Source organism: Dromiciops gliroides, chromosome 3 (assembly GCF_019393635.1).
Source record: "Dromiciops gliroides isolate mDroGli1 chromosome 3, mDroGli1.pri, whole genome shotgun sequence".
NCBI lineage: Eukaryota > Metazoa > Chordata > Mammalia > Microbiotheria > Microbiotheriidae > Dromiciops > Dromiciops gliroides.
This window is the reverse complement of record NC_057863.1, coordinates 87,527,132-87,543,797: the sequence shown is the minus strand read 5'-3', so window position 1 is coordinate 87,543,797 and position 16,666 is coordinate 87,527,132. Positions and strand designations below refer to the sequence as shown.

Here is a 16,666-nt window from a genome sequence, read left to right as displayed (position 1 = left end):
ATGCCTAACAGGCTGCTCGTTACTCCCTGGAAGCTTATCAGTCTAATCAATTGAAATACTATATTTCACATTCAGTTACAAATTAATATAATGCCGAATAGCATTTAACAAAAGAAAAGGATGTGTGATCTTTTAGCTTGTTTAAATGTGTTCTGATGCAATTCTCCTAAGAACAGAGACTGCTTCTAATTTTCTTTTTTTTGTGTGAGGCAATTGGGGTTAAGTGACTTGTCCAGGGTCACACAGCCAGTAAGTATTAAGTGTCTGAGGCCGGATTTGAACTCAAGTACTCCTGACTCCAGGGCTGGTGCTCTATCCACTGCACCACCTAGCTGCCCCCGCTTCGAATATTACCTCACCCTTTGTAGCTGGCATTGTATAAACCCTGTTGCCCAAACTTGATACCCCTTGACAATTGAGTTGTGTGAGTCTGTTACTCAAAAGATCACAGAGACTTTAATACTTTCAGAGACATGTGCTACACAAATGTGGCTTTGCACAGGAAAGGTAATTCTTTTAATTTCTAGTAGGGGACCAAGTTCTTGGGAGGTGGAGAGAGGATTCTTAAAGTGCTTGGCAAGTTAGGATTCCTACAATAATGCTTAGAGGGGCAGCTAGGTGGTGTAGTGGATAAAGCACCAGCCCTGGATTGAGGAGGACCTGAGTTCAAATACGGCCTCAAAACACTTGACACTAGCTGTGTGACCCTGGGCAAGTCACTTAACCCTCATTGCCCTGCCCCCAAAATAATAATAATAATAATAATAATAATAATGCTTGGAGGTCAGAATTTTTCTGTTGCATTTTTTCATGTTACTTCACTCTCAGGAAACATTGTTAATTTAAAAAACAAAATGTTATTTTAAAAGAATATTTTAATTGATACATTTGATTTTGACATGACAAAGACAACCTAGTAATTCTTCTCCTATGTATATTTCTTCTTTTTTTTTTCTTTTTTTTTATTGGGCAATGAGGGTTAAGTGACTTGTCCAGGGTCACACAGCTAGTAAGTGTCAAGTGTGTGAGGCTGGATTTGAACTCAGGTCCTCCTGAATCCAGGGCCAGTGCTTTATCCACTGTGCCACCTAGCTGCCCCCTCCTATGTATATTTTCTGAAGATATTTAAGCCAAACTACCTAAAAGAAGAATTGCAACTTTAAATACAAGTTAACTTTCTACTTTTATGGCTTTCTGATTGTTAATAGTAAGGAAGGATGTGCATTTTCGGGGGTGGGGAGGCAATGAGGGTTAAGTGACTTGCCCAGGGTCACCCAGCTACTAAGTGTGAAGTGTCTGAGGCCGGATTTGAACTCAGGTCTTCCTGAATCCAGGGCTGGTGCTTTATCCACTGCACCACCTAGCTGCCCCAAGATGTGCATTTTAAATTGAATTATTTGGTAACAACATTATCTGTTGTCTTAATTTTGTTGTCTTTTTCGCATTGTTATAGCCATTGCACATATCATTTCTTGGGCTTTGCTTTCACTCTTCTGCATTACTTTATACCAGTATATTCATATTTCTTTGGTCTTATTTGTTAGTTCTTAATGCTCAGTAATATTCCATTGCATTCACATGCCAAAATTTATACAGCCCTTGCTCAATCATTGGGCATATATTTTGTTTCCAGCTTTTTGTAATTATAAATAATACTTCTATCTATATTTTTGTACCTATAGGCCTTTTTTGCTACCATTAACCTCTGTGAGGCATAAACCTGGTAGTATAGGGTCTCTGTTACAAAAGGTATGAACAATTTAATAACTTTTCTTACATACTGCTTAATTACTTTTTATTATCTTCTCTCTGTTTCCTCAAAAAGTCTCCTTCCTGAGAGAAAAATGACATGCATAAACCAGGTTCCTACTGAATTTGGAAAAGGACTTTGGGATAATATTTTTTCAAACTGAGGCTTCTTACATCTCACCCCCATAGCAATACACACTTTTCTATTCCTAAGAAATATCTAAGAATCATGATTTTGAAGCTGGAAAGGGGCCTTGGAGGTTATTTAATGTGTCAATCTATCAACTCAAAGGGGAAACTAAGAATTTGATATTAGGAAAAATCTAGTTTTGATTTCTGCCTCCAGCTTTGAGACCCTGGGCAAGGCCCTGCTCCTACCTGAGCTTCCATTTCTTTTCTTCAGAAGCAGTTGGGAGGATCAAATGAGAAAATGGATCTTAGGTTCTTGGTAAAAGCTATAAGTGTTATAAAGATATCAGTTATTTTTATTATGTGTAATTATCATAACTAAAAAGATATCTTGAGATAGAATATGATGTTGGATGAAATAGAATATTCAGCCAAAAAGCTTAGACTTTATAAGAAGTTTTCACAGTTGTTTTAGCAGGTTAGCTATTGCTGAATTTATTACAGTTATAAAATCGAATGAACAAAAAGATTTGTCAATTTTAAAGATGCATTATTAGTTTACATGTAAGGTGTCTGGTATGCTTTATGATATATTTTAACCAAAAAAATATGGGGACAAATGTGCATTAATCTGAACAGGATACAGTTTGTGTTCCCAACTAGCTTAGTTGGGTACCCACCATTATTCTTTCTCCCTAAAGTGATAATTATGAAAAAGTTGTTACCGTTGACAATTTATTTTTCAACTTAGTGGCTAGAACAGATGGATACTTGAATTAATGACATAATAGTTGGTATCTGTCCATAGGGAGCAGAGCCATAGTGATGGAATGTCAGTTTGGGCCAAGGAGGAAAGGTTTCCCGGCCAAAAAAACTGGTGAGCAGGAAAGCACCTCCTCCTGTCAGCTCTACAAAGCCACTTGTCCAGCACGGTAAGCTTCGGCTAGACTAGGACCCCACATAGCAAGGAGCACACCACAGTTACTAAAGGCAGAAGAAGAGTGAGAATCAGAAGAATGTAACAAGTTTTTAAATGTTACTTTGTTATTTTTGTTCAGAAATTGAAAGTGTTCCTCACAGCCCCATAAAAAGGAAAGGCAAAAATGGAACAAACTAGTAGTTGGAATTCTGTGGGACTTCATAATATTTTATTTTAGCATCAGATCTCATATCATGAAATATTCTAAAGATACTATTAACTCAGTTTCTAGGGATTTTCATATTTACTCTGATAATATTAATTTTAGGCAATATTTCTATTTAAATTTCAAATGAATATTTTTTAGGTTTTTTTGATCTGCAGAGAGTATAAAAATTTAAGCTTCTGTATATTTTTCAGTGAATTGGCTTCAAGTCTGACATGGGGAAACACCTCTATAGGTGAGGAAATAATTTTTTTCTCCATAAATCAACAAATATTTACTGAGTACCTACTATTTTCCTAACAAATTGCTGAGTACTGGTAAATATGAAAGTATAAGATGATATGCATTTCCATGAGGAACTCACAGTCTTGTTCAAGAAGCAAAGTACACATATGAAATAATTTGAGAATAAAACAGGTACATTTATGATATGCATAAGAGAATATAGTATGACCAGAAGTGATGAGGGAACACTTCACAGATGTTATATAGGTCTTGAAGGATGGGATTTGGAGAAGAGTCATGGGTGTGTGTGTGTATGTGTGTGTGTTGGGAGGGGTCCTAGGTAAAAATAAACAGTAACAACTCAAAAGTGGAATGACCATCCTATGTTTGAGGGACTGTACAAAGATTGGTTTGAAGCAGAAGCAAAAAGCAGAAATAAGGCTGGCTAGGTCATGTGGGATCAAGTTATGGAGGACTTTGAACACCTAACTGAAAGGCTTAGATTGAATCAAAGGACCGTAAAAAAGAACGTGTGATATGATGAAGCAAAATATCATTCTGGATTTGTTGTGCAGGATGACTTTGAGTAGGACCTGACTGGAAATAAAAACAGCTAGTAGATTATTAAAATAATAGCAAAGTTCTGAAAGGTCGTTTGTCATAGTGCTAGTAGTACTAGTACTAGTGGTAGTTGTTGAGAAGAAGGCTAGTTTTCAGATATAGCTACTCAGATTCTTGGCTAAGTTGGCTGAAGTAGCCAGCAGAAATGATCATTATTAAACATTCATGAAGTTTTCTGTACTTAGTGTGGAGTGTTATACACTAAAAAATAACCTTTTGTGCTTAATTAATTTTTATGATCTCATAAGAGGTATAATTATTTTTCATGTGTGTATATTACATATGTATACACACATATGAATATCATACCTAAAGGTGGTATGGTTGATAACCTAGAATTCCCTGGGAATATTACATAATAAATTATCACCATCTTTTCATTTTTATAGGATTTACATTAAAAAGGTACAGAAATTTCCTGAGTATCGAGTTTCTACTGACCCCAAAATTGATAAGAAAATCATCAGAATGGAGCAGGAGAAAGCCTTTAACATGCTGAAGAAAAATTTGATAGATGCTGGAGGGGTTATCAGGTATGAGTTTCATATGCTCTTTTGACATTTTCAGTTTGCCAGCTAACTTGCCAGAATCCCTCTGCAAGTCGATGTCTAAGGAGAGCAGTTTATCAGTCTAGCATGTTTGGTTTTTTTTTTTTTTAAAGAAGATACTCTCACTAGTAGTTTGCTAAGGATTAAGATGATTTTTCTTTGTGCCATTCTTGGAATTTATTATATAAATGGGCATCAACAGAGTTTTGAAAAAAATCAACATTCTTTTCAAAATGATCTAGTTATAGTATCTATAGCCAGATTTAAAATTCCAACTTTGGTTCTACTAATGACAACCAAAAACAACAAAAAAAGGGAAAAGTTGAAGATTAAACTTACCTAAGTGATTCTGTTTTCCTTAACAGAAATTTTACCCGACAGTTTGCTACAATATGATAGAAGCTACCTGCAGTAAGATAAGAGCTTAACTTGACACGTCGCCCTTACCTTTTGTCCTTTAGATATTAAATAAGAAAGTAGTTAGCCTTAGCTCTAAGTTTTCCGCTGTAGTTAGTGTAGGCCAGGTTTGATTAGTGTTTTGTAACCATGGAATAGCCTGCTTTCATGTGGCCTTTAAAAGATTTAGTGACATGGGAAATGAGCAGAATGGAACCTTCTTTTGGTCCAGTGTTACTGTAAGTAGTTTTAATTTCATCAAGTTACCATTGCAAACATGTAGTATAAGAACACGAATTAAAATACTACCCTTTGAAGCTAGTTCATTTGCCTAGTGGCTAATTTCTGCATTGCCGTACAAGAGACCTGTGTTTGATTTCCAGTTGATTCTCTTGCTCATTGGGCCAACAGGAGCTGGGAGTGCTGTGGAGGCAGTGTTGTTGAGCCCCTGTGAGCGAAGAGTATCCCATATAGCTCAACAGGCTCTGAATCACATCCACTCTTTGGATGAAAGGATGGTAGGTGCAATGCAGAAGCTTAATTGGGGTAAAATGGAGGGTAAATGGGGTGATTCCCATTTCAGGATATGATGGTTGACATTATTGCCTTTTTATTGTGAGGTAAAAGCCTAATGATATAGAACTTATTATAAAATTACTTGTATGTAACACTTTGATCCCCACTACCTCTTCAATTTTAGGTCTATCACAAGGTCTGTAAAGGTTTATAACGATTTTTGTTTGATTGGGATACAATCTGACAGAAGTTGAACAGAACATATATTATAATTTGTTATAAAATTGCGTTACCATGAAGTTTTGTCTTACTAGACTTCTCTTCTTGATAGTTTCAGTAGAAATGATTTTTCTTATTTCTGTTTTATACCTTAATTTAAAAATTTTCCTCTTTATTAGGTGGTATGTACAGTTGCCCACCCGAAAGGCTCATCAGTATCATGAACTGCTGAAACCTTGCCTCATTCCTTCTCCTTCCCCTCTCCTTGTATCTTCACTTGAAAATGAGGAAGATACAGTTCGGGATGAGAACTGTACTTTATCCTCACGTCTGCATCCACAAGTAGCAGATAAGATCAGAGAACTGGTATCTCAGGGAATAGAACAAGTGTATGCAGTGAGGAAACAACTAAGGTATAGTGGAAACAAGATATTGGTTTAAAGTTTAGTATTCAACATCTATTCTTTCTCTCCATTCACATAGCTACCATTCTAGTTCATGCTCTCATTACCTTGTGCCTAGACTACAATTGTAGTTTCCTCATTGGTCTCCCTTCGTTGGTCTCCCATCCATCTTCACACAGGTACCCCCAAAATCTTATTAAGACCATTTAACTCCCCTGCTCAAAAATTTCAATGGCTACCCATTGCTTATAGGATAATAGATAATATCCTTAACTTTTTTTTTTTTTTAGTGAGGCAGTTGGGGTTAAGTGACTTGCCCAGGGTCACACAGCTAGTAAGTGTTAAGTGTCTGAGGCCGGATTTGAACTCAGGTACTCCTGAATCCAGGGCCAGTACTCTATCCACTGCGCCACCTAGCTGCCCCTATAATGTCCTTAACTTTGCATTCAAGACCATTTACAATTAATTTGGTTCCCACCTACCTCTCTTACTTTATTTTATATTACTCCCCTTTACAAATCTCTATTACAAAGTGGAATCTTAGTCATTCCCAGAACTCAGTATTCCATCTTTTGCCTCCAGGTATTATCTTTAGTTCTCATTCCTGGAAGGCCCTCCCTCCTCATCTCTGCCTCTTAGACCTTGGTCTTCCTTCATGGCTCACCTCAGGTGTCACCTCCTTATTAAAGCTTTCTCCCTCTTAAGTTTTCCTTGTATTATACTTACCTGTGCACATATTGTATCCCTTCAGTAGACTGTGAGCTCCATGAGGGCAGGGACTGTTTTGTTATTGTCTTTGTATCCTTGGTACCTAATACATCATGGGGACTCAATTAATAATAATAATAATTATTATTATTATAACAATGATAATTTTAATTTATATTTTTATAGCATTTAAGGTTTGCAAAGCACTTTATTATGATATCTCATATCCTCACACCCCTGTGAATTATAGGTGTTATTATTATCCCCATTTTACAGATGAGGAAACTGAGACTAAGAGTGGTTGAGTGACTTACCTTGGGTTACACAGTATCTGAGGCAGCATTCAAATTCAGGCCTTCAAGACTCCAAATCTGGTGCTCTGTGCGGTGTGCCACCTACCTCTTGAATCCTTTTTGCCAAGTAGATAAGCAAGGTGTTGCCATTTTATTAGAAAATATAACTCTTCCTGAACCAATCATTTCCCAGCTGGGTCTTGGCAAATCACAGTACTGTGATGTTCAATGTTTCTAGCTGTGTATACAGTATTCAAATCTAGCAAATTTGTCTGTCTCTAAACTAACTTAAAATAGTGTATATGTCAAATCACATTAAAATTAAAATAATCACTGAAAAAAATCTCTATGCACTGAAGACTAAGACCTCCAGGCCCAAATATTTCACATAATATTTAGTGAGACGCCTTTTGTAGTGGTCCCTTTATAATGGATGAATTTGGATGGTCCCTTTTAAATGGAAATTGACCTGTAGATTTCTGTTCAGAATTCTTTGATATGCAACAAATAATTAAACTTTTTCACTTAAAATTAGGTCATTTGAGATCCAGAAGTCTTGTTCATCATGTTAATAATAACAGTGATGGTTGGCATGTATATCGTACTTTAAAGTTTACAATACACTTTATATACATTATTTCATTTACTTCTCTTATCAACTTTGGGAGGTAGGTACCTAAACATATTATTATGATTTCCATTGTACAGACAAGTAACCTGAGGTTCAGAGAGTTTTTTCATGCTGCTGAAATTTAGCACCTTGTCCATTATCCACATAGCTAGTAAATGTCAAAGATGTAGGGTTCAAAATCAGTTCATGATCTTTACAATCCAGGCTGATACTTGTTATCTTCTTACGTACTGCTTTGGGGAAATCCCAATAACTTTTCCGCATTACTACTTATAGATCTGATCAGCAGTCATCTTATCATTTATTTTATTTACTTCATATTTAATATATACTAGAGCAGGGATTCTTAACCTTTTTTGTGTCATGGACCCCTTTGGGAGGCAAGTAGAGCCTGTGCAACCCTCTTAGAAGAATGTTTTTAAATGCATAAAATACAAAATACATAGTATTACAAAAGAAACCAATTATATTGAAATAGTTACCCAAATGTCTTTTATACAAGTTAATGGATTCCAGGTTAAGAACCCCCTGCATGAAAATGACATGTTAAAATCCAGACTTTAGTAAACCTCAAGCCCTATCCTTTAGAGACTTCCTAATAATATCAGAAGGGCTTCTTTATAATATTAGATCACCTAGAAAAAATTGTATAACTGGGGACTCTCAGGATAGAGTTATAGCATGACATGAATATATTTTCTGTATTAACTAATATCATGGTATATCTAATAATGGTTCTAGTATTCTATGTGTATGCTCTTTTTCATCATGTATTTCACATTTAATTGTAATAATTACCATTTTCTAGCCATATTCTCTTTCTGTACATTATGTTTCACATACTATTCCATTCGACTCATCTGTTTCCTTAGTCTTCTGTTGGTTTTCCTTGGGCAGAAAAGGTTTATTCTTTTCAGTTATCCCCATAAAATGCCAAAATAGTTTACATATAGCTGTCTGAAGAAAGAAAGCATTAAAGTTTTCTCATCCATGTGGGTTCTAGTATCTCACTCTATTGTAGAAAAATGAAAAGTGGGAAAATATAAAAAGGTTATGAAGTTTAAGCCATAGAAAATAGAAAATAGAAAAAAATTTTCTGGTTTTGGTTTCATATGTTTTACATGATTTTTTCTTTTTTATATGTCCTCAGAAAATTTGTAGAGAGGGAATTGTTCAAGCCTGATGAGATACCTGAAAGACATAATTTATCCTTTTTCCCAACTGTGAATGACATAAAAAATCACATTCATGAGGTACAGAAGTCCTTGAAAAATGGGGAGATGGTGTGTAATTCAGAAACTCCTCCAGCTACGGTATGATGGGAAGTGCATTTGACTTCCTTTGTGGTTCTTACTTAGCTTCTTTTTGCTGTTGTGTCTATCATAGATTACATTCATGATGTTGACCAGTATTTAGTTTACTTCTTAGAATTTATTTATAGCAAAAATAAATAGGTTGTGGGGGGAAAAGTCATTCTGAAAATATATGTTATTTCTCTTAAGTTTTTGGCATTGTTTTCTTGACCAAGAAGGATTAGTTGTTTGTTTGTTTGTTTTCATTTAAAAGATTAGTCCTGAATGTTTTCTTTATGAAGGAAATTATAAATATAAATGACTGTTAACAGGAGGTCATGATGTGTTTGTTACCTAAACATAAATTCCTGAGGATAGATGGATTACCAGATTTCTCCTTAATAACAACATTATTTCACAGACTGTTAGAGAATTGCAAGATCTAGTCCAGCCCCATTATTTTAGACAAGGAAACTGAAGCCCTAAGTGATTAAGTGACTTATCCCAGTACAGACAAATGGTACTTCATTATTTTCATTTTCCAAACAACTTATTGATGTCAATTTATTCTGATTATCCTAACTATGACTAAAAAAAGTTTTCCCCAAATTTTACTGATGGTATAGTTAGAACAGTGAAATTTACATGCACTTGCAACTATAATGTAATGAGATTGATTTTCATTATGTGGCTTACAAAAAAGAAAATGAACTTCATCCTTCTCTCTGTATTCTCAGACCCATACCACACAGATCTGGCATATCTGAATTTGCCCAGATCTTCTGGACTGTGAAAAATAAAAACTCATTTTCACCTTAAGTCAGGCAAAATATAGAGTGATTGTACTAGGTGATTAAGAGGTGTTTTATCTGAAAAAAAAAAAAAAACAAAAAAACAAAGCTTGATAGATAAGTATTACATTTAGGGCTAAAAGGGACCTCCCAGTCAAATCAGTAAGCTTTTATTAAGTGCCCAAAATTCAAAGAAAGGCAAAAAAACAAAACCAAAAACCAATCCCTGCTCTCAAGGAGCTCACAGTATAATAGAAAGAGAACATGAAAACAACTCTATTCAAACATGATATAGACAGGACCACTGAGTCAGAACCCCTTATTTTATAGATAAGGAAACAGCCCTAGCATGGTTAAATGACTTGTCAGCCCATGTTGTCAAAGCACAGGGTTATCCTTCATTTACTTTATAATCCTAGTGAGGTTAGCGTTAGGGTCCCAACTCTAATCCTTTTTTTTTTTTTAAGTAATAAACATTTTTATTTATAGTTTTGAGTTCCAATTTTTATCCATCCCCTCCCCCCTCCCTGAGCAGGTAAGCAATCAGATATGGGTTATACATTATGTTAAACTCTAAATCCTTTCTTTAACCCTTTTCTCAACTCTTCCATTAATCTACTGATAAGGCAAGAGAGATAATAGAAAGCAGTCACTGGAATAGTAGAGCTTCAGGTGCTAATAATTTCTTCTTGGTATCTTTCAATAGAGTACCTTGCATATCAAAGGCGGTTGCAGATTTCTAGGCTTACTTGAGGAAGAAGAAATATACAACAGTGAAATTTATTTTCTTGTAGCTTTTGAGTTACTTTTTTACCTTATAATGTCACTTTTTCAGGGACATTGAAATCTTGAAAGTTATGCAGAAGTTATTAGTATTTTTGCTTTGTAATACATTGGCAGTGGTCATAATATAATAATCTAATTAACTTGAGTATCCAGATGTGAAGAGATCAAATGCATACTAAAAGATAACTGCAGTTGGAAAAAATATAAAGGATAACAATTTTTTGTTTTTTTAACTATAAAAGTATTTTATTATTTTCCAGTTACATGTAGAAATAGTTTCAACATTTGTTTTTATAAGATTTCTAGTTTCAAATTTTTCTCCCTCCCTCCCCACCAAGACAGCAAGTAATCTGATATAGGTTATATATGTACAATCACATTAAACATATTTCTGCATTAGTCTTGCTGTGAAAGAAGAATCAGAGCAAAAAGGAAAAACCTCAAAAAAGAAAAACAACAGCACCAAAAACCAAAAAAATACTATGGTTCAATCTGCATGCATATTCCACAGTTCTTTTTTTTTCTGGATTTGGAGAGTATTTTCCGTCATGAGTCATTTGAAACTATCCTGTACTGTTGTATTGCTGAGAAGAATCAAGTATATCACAGTTGATCAACACATAATGTTGATGATACTGTGTACAATGTTCTCCTGGTTCTGCTCATCTCACTCATCTTCAGTTCATGCAAGACCTTCCAGGTTTCTCTGAAATCTGCCTGCTCATCATTTCTTACAGCACAATAGAATTCCATTACATCGATTTACCACAACTTGGATGACAATTAATTATTGATGATTTTCAGTATCATTACTTTAATGTGTATATTTTTACCTGTTTACTGAATAGTTTATCTTTCATTTCAGTTCCAATGGACCACGGACAGTGGGAACATTCTCACAGAGACTGTGACAGTTACTTTTGCATCACCATCCTCTGAGGGTAGGCTCATGCTGAATATAATTAAAATATATATTTTTAACATATCTGAACAATTCCAAATTTCTCTGAAGACCAGTTTGCATGTTTTCTTATAAATAAAAAAGATAATTAGTGGCCAAGCTAACTAGAGGGCTTAGATAGTTCTACCTTGAGGTGGTTTGAACCAAAGAGGTACCTTTGACCCCAAAGTTAAGGCCTTTTGCTTTTTTTTGTTGTTTCCTTTCTTTTTGCAGTATGTTGATCCTTGTTTTTTCTCCCAACCTTTATCTTGCAAGAATCTTTTCAGACATTTGTTATCATGGCATAAAAAAGCCTTGTGCCTATATATATATATATATATATATATATATATATATATATATATATATATATATATATATATATACACATACATACACCACAGGTACTGGTTAACATACATAATAGGCATAGTGTTACTGATTGATTACTGATTATTATGCACATTTGATTGCATATAAGGAGGCACAAACAAGAGAGTGAACATTTTAAGTCCTGAAATTAGTTATGAAGGGAGATTACAAAATCTCTTTTCTAAAGGTCTTTTAAAAAAACAACAGGATAGTGTTCTTATATATCTGGAGAATTTTAGGTATAGCTTTGTCTGAAAACATGAAGAATGGACTGACCAAGATAACCTCATAAAGTATTAGAATCCAGTTTTTCAAAACAACTCAAATCATGAGGGACTGGAATAAATTGCCCAGGAATTCAATAGAAATAGTTCTTGTTTTAACAGTTTATTGGTGATGTGATATACTTTAGGAAGCTCATCAGGAGAATCGGTTATCACTAAGGTGGAAGCAAATCAGACAGGGGAGTCTTTGTCTCCAGAGACAGCCCACTTGCTCTCTTCACTCTCTTCACTTCAGCCCAAAATATTTGCACAGTTGCAGGTAGGTGTTCAACAAAGCAGCTGAGTTTAATTATTTCCATTCAGATTTTCAAAGAATTTGTTTTTTTTTTTAATTTCTTGATAGAAAGGTGATGATCATTTTCACAGAGAATTTATTTCTTATAAATTCCCATTTGAGAAACAATCTAGCACCTTTTACATTGATTTAAGATTTACTGAATAAATTGAATTGAATATGAATACAGTGAAATTTAAAGGCCTAACCCCCTTAGCATACTCTTCTCTCACCTCTTAATATCATGTAATGATAGAATCAAAAGATTTTAGAGGAAGGAACCTTAACCAGTATTATTTTTTTTTGTCCCAATCAAGTATCTGAATGAAGAACAGTATCAAAAAATTGTGCCTAAGTTACATTTTGGTGATTAATTTTTATGTTTTAAAGGGTTTACAATTACAACCAGCATTCACCTCTACAGATGGAACAACTGCTTTGATTTCAGTAAATAGCCACTCTCATTCTACTTCTGCAAACCTTCTGGATTCCGTAGGAAGTGCTGTAATGAACCATTCTCTCGTGCTCACTCAAGGACATAACCTTCAAACAGGAGCCTGCCTGTCACAGAATCATCCTGCTTCCTCTACACTTGGTAACATTTCAGGGCCAGATCAGAACCTTGTTACAATGGGCCAACTGGTAGCAGTTGGAGGTGTTGAGGATACTGGAAGCCTGGAAGGAAGCGTTCATCAGATTTTTTTGGGAGATGTACAAACCATTCCAATCAGGATTGTGAATAACCACCCAAATCTTAGTAAGTTGAAATCAACCTAAATTATTACTACTTTTAATATTTATGGTTTTTACATGTAATTTGGGGAAAAAATAAAATTCTAAATATTTATGAAATTAGCAGTATACCAAAACATGCAAGAAAAAATGTCCTCAGTGGATTTACAGTCTCAAAAGAAAGTACGGAAAGAAATCTCACTACTTAGAATTAAACATTTTATTTTTCTCTGCTTCTTCCTTCTATTGTCCTTCCCAGCTTCTTAGACCAAAAATTTAAATCACTAAATATAATCAAAATTTAAATCAGTAAAGGTTCAAAAACTAAAATCAGTAAAGGTACAAAACAAATAAGGGTTTTCGTGGATGGTTTTGAAGGTGTGAAAAGTAATCTACTTCATGAATAAAAATGAAGAAACTTCTAATGGAAGGATAAAGGATGGAAATACATACATAGTCAAAAGAAAATGAGTAATAAGTTCTAAGATACTTGTATTTGTACTAAGACTGAGGTACTTCATGGAATAAAGGAAGAAAGTAAAATTGACATCAGTCCAATTGTAGAGGAAGAAAACGAAATAAGGATTTTAACCAGGAGGCACTAAGGTTGAATTTTTGTGGCCCCAGTAGATCTGAAAAGGACGAATGAACCCATTTCCCACAGTCACAGAAAGCAGTAATGGGCACTGTCAATTTCATTTTTTTTTTTTTTAGTGAGGCAATTAGGGTTAAGTGACTTGCCCAGGGTCACACAGCTAGTAAGTGTTATGTGTGTGAGGCCGGATTTGAACTCAGGTACTCCTGACTCCAGGGCCGGTGCTCTATCCACTGCGCCACCTAGCCGCCCCCGGGCACTGTCAATTTCAAGCTTGTTGCCAGCTGCAAGTGAGAGGAGGAGGAGATTCCTCCTTTTTGTTCTTATCTGCAGCAGTTTATTTGTCTGGAGTCCGATATCTAGGGTAGACAACCCCCCACTGAAGGTAGTAGAGAAGAAAAGAATGGACTCCTGTCTCCAGTGCTTGTGCATGTGTGTGAATTTTTCTTTCCTAAAAAAGACACCAGGGGGCAGCTAGGTGGCGCAGTGGATAAAGCACCAGCCCTGGATTGAGGAGTACCTGAGTTCGAATTTGACCTCAGACACTTGACACTTACTAGCTGTGTGACCCTGGGCAAGTCACTTAACCCCGATTGCCCCGCCCCCCCCCCCCCCAAAAGACACCAGACTCAGCTGCTGCAACTAGGGTTAATAACAGGCATATCTTGCAAAAGTAGTAAAATAGCATGGAAAATAAGACAGTATAACACTTTACAGACATGGAAAGCTTATGGGTTGGCCACAGTGAGTTCAGAGAAAAAAGAAGGAATAGTATAGCTACAAAACAAGACAATCGGTTATATTACCTCCTATTGACGTTGTTAGAAACTCATCAAGAAGGACGTGTTAGAATAATGCGTTATAACAGCTTAAAGGGACTACAGTAGAGAAGTCAATTGAATCAACAAGAATTCATTAAAAACTTAGTATGACCTGGGCTTTGGGGTAAGCCCTGGGGATTCAAAGACAAAATGAACAAGTCCCCACCTTCAATAATAACCAGCATTTATATGGCACGTTAGGGTATGCAGAGCATATTGCAAACTATCTGTTGTCCTCCAACAACCCTGGGAAGTGGGTACTGTCATCCTCATCTGACACATGGGGAAACTCAGACAGGTTACGTGATTTGCCCTGAGTCACAAGGCTAGCAACTGGTTGAGGTCACATTTGAACTCAGGCTTTCTTGACTCTAGCTCCAGTGCTCTATCCACTGGGCAACCTGGCAGCTAGCTTTAAGAAGCTTCCATTCTAATGGGAGAGTAAAATGGTTATCTCCCTAGAAATAACTGAAATATAAAATAATGTAATATGAAATATTTTTTAAACTGCATTTCTCAGAGACTTAAAGTGAGAATCATTTTTTAAAGTCACCTATTTCTGGGATTGAGTTTTTATTATCAACATTAGAAATGATGTGCTTTCTTTCCTGGACAGACACAGGTAGTACTGTCGTTAAGGCATGAACTTTGAGTTGTTTTTTCAGTTGTTTCAGTAATGATAGTGAACTTGTATGATGCCTTCATATTATGTTCTATTTTCCCTTATAGTCAGTGTCACACATTTGAGAAATCAGTGGCGGGGCAGGACCAGAAGTATAGTCCTAGCTTACAGTCTCAGCCTCATTAGCATCATGCTCCAACTAAATTAGCCAGTCACAGACAGCATATGTTTTATAGAACTGATAAATTACTATTAGCTAACCTCACTGGATCACTTCTTTTTACTCAGACTGTTAAGTTGGATATTTTTAGGAAGAATTGTCACAATTTTGAGAAAAACAAAAATACACACTGCAGAAATAATTCTCAAGTTACAACCTCATATCCCTTCCTATTCTTTTTTTTTTCTATTTGCTTCTTAATTGGAAGAATTGTAGTGATTTCCTTCATAAAATATTCATTTTAAATACTGTCTAGCTTACTAAAAGCATATTTCTTACATGTCACTCAAGAATATTAAGGGCTCAAAACCTTGCACTGGGGCTCCTGAGAGGTCTATTCAGTGGTAGACCTAACAAGACAGCCTTGTTGAAATAGGACTCCCAGGAATTCTTGAATTGGATTAGAGTTTGAGGGGCCACTTGAACGTGACAAGAACTCCCAGAGCTATTAAACCAAGTAACCAATGCTTCTCTCTTGTGGGGCTAAAGGCTGGCATGTGTTTCATGATTATACATTTGGTGCACATAACCCTTTCAAAAACTGTATGGTTGCTTTAACCTCTATTCTTTTCATCAACTGAAAAAAAATGGATACCCCAGAGAGATAGATGAAGATTTCCTCTCAGACCTCCCACTTTCCCATTTTCAGTAGTGCTGCTGCTTTGTACTAAACTTAGATTTATTTAGTTTCAACTACTTTGAAATATTTTTTAATGTTGGAAATTGTACATACTGAAACCCTTATTTTTCTGGTAGATAAAACGAATAGTGCAGATAGTCAAGTTAAAACATTCTTTAAAGATGCAACTTTCTTTTTCCAAATTAGGACAATCACTATAGGTTTTTGATCAACAGAAATTTTACATTAACATTTAACTACACAAACATGGAAACCTCTATAATTAAAGGTTCTTGAAATGGTACCCCATATAAGTATTTGTTGCATATGTTCCTAACTCTATGAAACATCTGAAGCTTCCCTTCAAAGAAAGGGAATTTTGTTGCCTTTTACTCACATAAATATTCAGTGGTATCCTATCTTCAAAAACTGATTCGGCTGACAAACATCTGTTTGAAAAATGTTACTTATTAGGGTTTATTTTTTCTCATTTAATGGACTGGTTGTTCTTAGAAGACATTTAGAAGAGTATAGACGGTTTTGTCTACATTCCCCTTTTGTCGTTGTTAGTTATGTTCAGTCAATATGCTTCTTTCATCTTTTCACACAGAAAAATGAGTGATATGAATGTAATGAATCACAAAATTGTCACATTCTAAAGTATGCAACCTAGAGTTTAAAATTACTGTGTTGTATTTTGAACGGTTGTCATGCTTGCCTTCTAAAAATATGTA

The 16,666-nt window shown here is 35.3% G+C and overlaps 1 protein-coding gene across 4 annotated transcripts in view; it reads left to right on the top strand.

The window, feature by feature from the left end:
- Positions 1 to 16,666, top strand: part of CARF (calcium responsive transcription factor) — a 61,010-nt gene that overhangs the window by 40,652 nt on the left and 3,692 nt on the right. For 3 of the 4 annotated variants that reach the window (XM_043995595.1, XM_043995594.1, XM_043995596.1), the window contains 7 exons: positions 2,687 to 2,810; positions 4,259 to 4,402; positions 5,728 to 5,961; positions 8,735 to 8,897; positions 11,319 to 11,394; positions 12,178 to 12,308; positions 12,714 to 13,080. In XM_043995595.1, the coding sequence (XP_043851530.1) occupies positions 2,687 to 2,810; positions 4,259 to 4,402; positions 5,728 to 5,961; positions 8,735 to 8,897; positions 11,319 to 11,394; positions 12,178 to 12,308; positions 12,714 to 13,080 (1,239 nt within the window). The remainder of the gene's footprint in view (positions 1 to 2,686; positions 2,811 to 4,258; positions 4,403 to 5,727; positions 5,962 to 8,734; positions 8,898 to 11,318; positions 11,395 to 12,177; positions 12,309 to 12,713; positions 13,081 to 16,666) is intronic. The other variant, XM_043995597.1, reaches the window with a different exon arrangement.